At 42.5% G+C, this 7,380-nt stretch overlaps 1 protein-coding gene across 1 annotated transcript in view; it reads left to right on the top strand.

Moving 5' to 3' along the window:
• The first annotated feature begins 90 nt into the window (after positions 1 to 90).
• The window catches only part of PTDSS1 (phosphatidylserine synthase 1), a 59,574-nt gene continuing 52,284 nt past the window's right edge, over positions 91 to 7,380 (top strand). Inside the window, exon 1 of the mRNA XM_036875501.2 lies at positions 91 to 409. Within this exon, the coding sequence (XP_036731396.1) occupies positions 231 to 409 (179 nt within the window). The 5' untranslated portion in view covers positions 91 to 230. The remainder of the gene's footprint in view (positions 410 to 7,380) is intronic.

Here is a 7,380-nt window from a genome sequence, read left to right as displayed (position 1 = left end):
CCAGGTCTCTAGGGCGGGCACGGTCGGCGGCGTCCCCCTCACGGCGCCGCGTCGGCGGCGCCCCGACCCCGCCCTCCCGCGCCTGCCCTTCCCTCGGCTCCCAGCCTTCGCTCCGCGCCAGACTCGGCCCCGCCGTCCGACTGCTCTCCTTCCCGCTGCGGCTCCTCACCTCCGGGGTCCCAGCCTACACGGGCCGGGGCCGCCGCCGCCGCAGGACGGGGCGGCGGGTCATGGCGTCCTGCGTGGGGAGCCGGACCCTAAGCAAAGATGATGTGAACTACAAGATGCATTTCCGGATGATCAACGAGCAGCAAGTGGAGGACATTACCATCGACTTCTTCTACCGGCCGCACACCATCACCCTGCTCAGCTTCACCATCGTCAGCCTCATGTACTTCGCCTTCACCAGGTGACACTGGCCAGGCCGGGCCACGCGGGAGGCGCCCTCTTCGTCCAAGGGGAAGGGCGGGCGGGCGGTGGTGGCTGGGAGCTCGGCCCGGTGGGGCTGTGGGTGAGGAGGTTTGCTGGCTGCCCTACAGACGCTCGCATATCCTCCGCTCTCGGTGCTCCGCCACCGGCCGGGTGTCTCACAGCACACCCCGATATTCCCCTACAGCTACTGAATTGGCGTTAGCCCCTATCCTCCAATCCTTACCCAACCCTTCTTTATACCGCCTTTCCTCCCACAGCGCCCGGGCTACATCAGGAACACTCGAGGGTCACCTAGCACGGCACCCCTTCTATCGCACTCAGCATCGCTCCCTACACACATCACGACACGGGCCCCTTCCTCTCCAGCCCCCTTGCCTACCCAGCACACCGCATGAATCATCTTGTGTGCACCACTGTCAGCTCAAAACACTGTACACGGAAAGCACTCCCCGTCTACAGCGTCTCCACGCAGGGTACATGAGCCCAGGACATAATCCTGACCCCTTCCCTGTGGAAGTCGTCCAATATTCAGCACTACCCGCCATGCACAAAAAGCACATGTGAGATGAACTACAGTCTTTCTCATGCAGCACTTCCCATATGCACTGCACACAAATTATCTAGCATAGCCCTTCCCCCAGCCTCACATACGACCGTGTTTATCACAACACAAACTGCCGCTGTAGACACATCACAATTGACCTTTCCCCTTCCAGCACGAGGCCACCAGACATCACACACACAGTGCACACTCTGCCCCATTCATTACCTAACATACATGCTGAAGTGAGATATTGTCAAGCAATTGTAACCATGCCTGGTGCATAGTAAACACTGTAGAAGTGTTAAACAGAACAAATAAACCTTGCCCAATATTGCCCAATTCTATCCCCTTGAAAATACAAAGGTTCAAAGCACTTCTAATATATATCTGTGCATAGGAGTTACCCACCCCAAATCTTTGACACCCACATCATGTAACTACCTCCCTAAACGTGTCACCCCTCAATACCTACCCAAGGGAACTAATTCATCCCTAGTTCATAATGTCACACACACCATGAGTCCTACCTAACAGGAATTTATACTTTCTGAATGAGCATCTTTAAAGAAAGGCAAGGCGTGCATGCCTACCATACCATTGTGGCTTAAAAGACCAATCCCGAGGATTGTAGTTTTGGAGCTGGTCTCTTGGTTTCAAAACTATCTGTGTGTCTTTGGTTAAGTTATTTAACCTTTCGCAGAGCCTCAGGATCCAAACCAGTAAAATGAGGATAAAATATGTGCTTACCTCATATGTGATTATGAGGATTAAATGAATATGTGTGAATGCATTTAGCAGAGTACCTGGTGCCTGATGCACAGTTAATATCAGTTACTTCTTCCAGGTCATCAGACACTGCAGGGTTATATTCAGTGGTCATAAGTGGAAGAACTTTTGGTATTAACGGGTGGGGGTTAAGGATACTACAAAGCATGGGACAGCATGTACAATGGAGAACGAATTGTTCCCCAGTCATGTGTGTGTACATACATGTTTGTACACACACATGTGCCAATGGTTCCTCCCTTGGGAGTCATTGCAGTTTTTCAGATTTTTGTAAGATTAATAATATTCTCCCGTATCACACTTGTCCTTACTGCATAATCTTGGTTATTACTTTATAAGACTCTTGGTTCTTTATAAAAGTTTATCTGTTTGCATGAATTTACCTAAGGCTGTAAAGCATATGTAGCAATTATTTTTAGTAATTGAGAGAGATGGCTACATTCTTATACTCTTCTGCTAATGCTGTGCAGTGAGATAGGACCAGACCTTTCTACCCTGTCCAACTAATAATGTATTTCTGACTTTGGAGAGAAATCAGTTTTGTCCCCAGTTATGGTTGCCCTCACATATTTCATTATGTCATCTGATTTTAACACTTAATAGCTGTGTGGCCACTTAATTTTGCTAAGCCTCGGTTTCCTCATCTGTATGTAAAATGAAAATATCTAGTGAAACCTCATAGAATTGTCTGTCATGAGAGTTCAATTCTTTTTTTTTTCTAGATAATCTGTTTTCAGGTCTCTGCATGACTTATAGTGAGTACTCAGTAAACATTAGCTGCCCATTATTGAAACATTAAAATTATTTTGAAAATAATACTGAGAACTATTTTATGGAAAATTAATCATTAAATTTTTGCATTATTTCATTATATGCTAATGCCTTCTCAATTATATTTGTCACTGAGCGAGGCTATAGTATGCTCTATAATTGAGAAAAAGGATAAAGGATTTGAAAATGGACATTTTGCTTGGCTAGAACGCGTATGTTTCATATTAACTTAAGGGTAGCTACATCTCATGTGTGGGCTAGCAATGATAGAATTACATAGTGTAGGAGTTTCTTTGGAAATTAGAAAAGTAATTATGTATTTTATTTTAAATAAAGAAAAGCAAGAATGAGTAGTGTGTTTTAACCTTTATCTTTAATGTTATTCTAAGCCCCTTTAGAATAAATCTCTCTTCCTATTTTCTAATACAGAAAGTTAAATTGTTCTGTAATTTCCCCTTTACAGCATATTCTGCCAAAGCAGTCAATAATTGCAGCAGCGGAAGTCTAAGAAACGAATGTGAATGTTAATAGCTTGTCAAAAGTAATAGAAAAGGCATATCTGAACCTCACAGTGGCTTTTCCCAGAAATGATCATTTTATTTCTTCCACTAATTTCATAAAGGAACAGGAATTACATATTGAAGAACTAATTAATGACAAGGTTCTCCTTGTATAAAATCTTAAGTGCCATTAATACAATTAATACTTACTATATCGTACTCATTTTTTGTAATGATTTGTGACTCTTCAAAGTGGGCCGTTGCAGATAGCTCTCTCTTCTTCCATAAAGATTGAAGGTAATGACTTCTTAAATGAAAATTATTCTGTGCTCTTCTGTAATGATTACCTCTAGTACCATATACTTTATAATGACAGAATTTTAGTTGGATGACTGTTGTGTACAATTCTTTCAGTAAAACTTACATGTCTTAAAGTTTGTTTTTCAAAGACTTGTAGTGGAAGAGGAGATAAAATACTTTTGGGGTGTCTTATTGCAGTAGGTGAGAACCAGTACCTGGGTCATGTCACATGCTACATAGACATGGCGAGAATTTAGGATTGGGAGGATTAGCTACCCTGCATAGAATGCTGAGACAAGTTAAGATATGTTAAGTAGTTATTTGGTAAATAGCAACTTGGCCAACTCACTGTTAAATCATAATGTTTATATTTCCTGTCCCTGTCACTTTCATTAAAAATAAAGGCAGATGCTATGGAATCATTCTCTCTAAGCTCATCCTGCCACATTTTAGAATAGATATTATTACAGGTTAAATGCTTTGGCATATGGCTCATTAGGTGTTTCAACTAAACTGGGGCAAGAAGAACCTTCTCTCAAGCTCAGTGTAATAATTACTGAAGTATCTAGTATTTATTTGGCTTTTAGAGATTGGTAAATTTGGAAATATTGAATTGCCCTGGTTTTAAAAACTGAAACTTTAGATTTGGAAGCACTAAAATCCACTAAAACACATTCAGAGCAGCCCGACCTCTCCTTAAGAGGCACCTGGCAATAAAACAGTGGAAGCAGCCTCTCCAGGAGTGCTTGCCCAGAAGACATCACCACTCACCTAGAAGAGACTGCCCTCCTGTAGCTTGCTCTACCAACGTGATTATCAATTTGTCTATGCTGGGTTTTTCCGTGATACGGGATTAAGGCACAGAAATGAACAGACTTATGATTTCTTGATTTTTATTGACTTAGTAATAATGGTTTTTGCTTCCTTTCCCTTCTTGGCCTGGAACTCCAGTGCTTCATCATATCACTGAGCCATCATTCCACCTTCTGTGTCACCTTTCTCATGGGTACCTGCCAGCTTTCCCTTAGACCATATAAATCCCATTAGAAAGGGTCTCCTCCCACTGCTGACTCAGTTGTCTCAGTTTTGTTTCCTGTATGTACATCACGTTCTTTCTTTCCCAATAGTGGAAGGCCTGGATGTCCTTGTTCCCTGACACCTGCTATACTGATTGATTGTCCATGGTGGCTATGTACACAGTTTAAACCAACCCTGGAGGCGAATAGAGTGCACTATTAGGTGGTGTCCTCTAAGAAGTTTCAGTTAACAGTGATCTTAACATCTCTCTTCCCCACTTCACATTTGAATCATATTTTTTATGGGTTTTAATTGACATCTTTGTATATCCTTTCTTATGCTTATTTTTGGTGTTTTATGTACCTAATAAGATTTACTGAAGGGGAAAATGTGTCATATATTTCCTTGGGGCCTATTGTAGTAAATAGGCACCTGAGTGACTTCAGATACTTTTTGGTTTAGGTAATGCCTTATCTCTGAGAGATTGCATGTCTAGGAATTGCTGCCTGTGTTTAGCATTTTAGCTATAATTGTGTTACTGAGTGTAATACAATTTATATTGTGATTTAAGCCCTGTAGCCCCAGATTTCTATAGGGAAGTTTGCAGTTTTTCAGTCTCAGTGAATCCAGAAACCAGGACTCATCCAGTCAGCCATGATTGCTTCCTAAGCCCTCACCCTTGGCATCATGTTTAATTCAGTTTAATAATGCAACAGTCCAGGTCTGTGCCAACCTGGAGTTCGTTTAGTTTACCTTCACCAGGTCTAATTGGGCCTTTATGGCTTTTAGAGCTGTTCTCCTCTTCCCAAGCCCAGGCCTTAGCTTTGCGAATCCCTAGCCCTTTGAAATAGCACACTCCCAGGCCTTGACTCCCATCTCCCTTCAGTCCATCCTCTACCCTGCTGCTCTCATGAGTGTTTAAGGACAAATTCCTGATCCCATGTGTCTCCTACTCAGTCTTTCACTAGATCTGCAACACCTGTAAAAGTGCTAGCTGGACTTTCAGTCTTTCATTACAGAGTAGGTCTGCTTCTCCAGGCTTACCCTCCACGCAGCACACAGCAGGCCCGGGCTGCTCCCAGTGCCAGGCTGTAGCCCTCTTTCCAGCTAGAGAGCACTTCCCAGTACCTCTTTCCTACCCACAAGGCCATGACCTATTTCACCATCCACAGCATGGGCTCCCTTCTGGACACTTTTCTTGATTGTTCCAAGAAGCACAGAGGAAGGCATGTTTATATACTACCAAACACCTTTTTTATTGTTTCTCTCATATTGTAATACTTGTTACTTTATCTGTTTCTTGAGGTCAGATATCTTAAATCATCCCAGGATATACACCCAGTAAATGTTAAATGAATCAAATATAAGAAATCATTTATCCCAAGAACTTTTTAAAAAATATCTGTTCTCCTTTAGTTGTGATCTCAGCTATAATTCTTAACCAGTATCATGGCTTTCTATAAAATGGAATTAAGTGTAGTCTTCAAAGGTAATAAAACTAGTTAACATCAATTCACCTTGTAACACAGAACTAAGTTTTCCTTCAGGAAAGAGGATTCTTAATAGTGACTAGCCTAATAAACATGATCCTACCAATGTGTGTCAATTTCAAGGACTCATATTAAAGGTCAGGGAAAGAGAGTATAGGAGCCGAGGGAGAGCAGTCAACTTAGCAGCCTTAGGATTCATGCAAAAGGGTTATTGTCTGCCTGGCCCCAGGGAGAAAGCTTTGTCTAAAGATTGCATGGAAGTGAATGGAGTTTGCTTTGGTTTCCCCCAACTGTCTCCTTGCCCACTGTCTGCTGTCAGACATTAAACTGCCATAGAATCTGAGTCCAAAACTTTTTCTAAGTACAAACTGTTTTTTTGTTTTTAAACTTAGGGCTTTCCTTACAGTTTTCCTGCTTTTTATATATTACCTCTTCTCTGGATAGTTACCTATCCTGATTGAAACAGTTTGACAGAAGGAGTCAAAGTGTTTAGATAATTGATTGGCTATTCAGCACTAGGGCCTGAGAGCTGCTGTTGTCAGTGGACCCTGTGGCCTCATGCTGTGATTCATCCTCGTGTTACCTGAGTCACTGGGCCCACTCAGCCAGAGCATCTTGCTCATTCTGGTATCCACTGTGTTGAGAATGCCTCTTGTGCCAAGTGCTGTGCTGGGCACTGGAGTTTCCTGAGAGGAATGAGATGGGACCAGTGCCTTCTGGAGCTTAAATTACAATTTCACTGGGTATTATCAATGTATGTAGTCTAGCTTACCTTAGCATGCTTCTGGAGTACCTCCTAAGTTCAGCAGAGAGAAGAGGACTTGGCCTCCCTAAGCTTGTCTGTGTGTATCATACTGGTAAATGTAGCAGTCTTGACCTAGAGCCAGCATTCCAGAGCCCTGGCTCCTACTTCCACTCTGCCTCTGCGTGTGTGTAATTGTGGGCAAGATAAAACAAGAACTTTATTTTCCTCATCCTTCAAGTAAAGATAATACTTCCCCACAGAATTGTGGAGCAGATAAATAAAATGCCTGCAGCAGAAGTTCTTTGCAAAGTTTAGAGCACCAGAGACTTAAGATGTTTGTTGTTTGTAGCTACAGTAGACCTAGGAAAGAAGTGAGGGAGCTATCGGACCACAGCAGTTGAAAGCTTGAAGTCCTTTATTTTACTTTCTTGGTTTGTCAGGTTAGAGCAAATAAAAATAAAAAGCTTTTCTCTCAGACTAAAACTATACTAAGATAATTATTTTGCATCTCATTGTCCATTTCATCATAATTATCTCAAGAGTAGGACCATGTCCATTCATCTTTGCCTTCGCAGCCCCTAGCCTAGTACCTAACCCAGCGATAGGCGTTAGCTAGATGAAGTAATGATGTTCAATTACAGTGAACTAATAAAAACAGCACTTTCTCTGGGCCAGGCACTACTCTAAGGACTTTACATGTGTTATTTTATCTTCACAACACCCTAGTGAGGTGGAACTATTATTTTCCTCAATGTACTGGTGAGGAAACTAGGGCACAGAGAAGTTAAGTAATCT

Source organism: Manis pentadactyla, chromosome 3, assembly GCF_030020395.1.
Source record: "Manis pentadactyla isolate mManPen7 chromosome 3, mManPen7.hap1, whole genome shotgun sequence".
In the NCBI taxonomy this organism is placed as follows: domain Eukaryota; kingdom Metazoa; phylum Chordata; class Mammalia; order Pholidota; family Manidae; genus Manis; species Manis pentadactyla.
The sequence above is the reverse complement of the archived record's forward strand: the minus strand, read 5'-3'. Positions and strand labels throughout refer to the sequence as shown.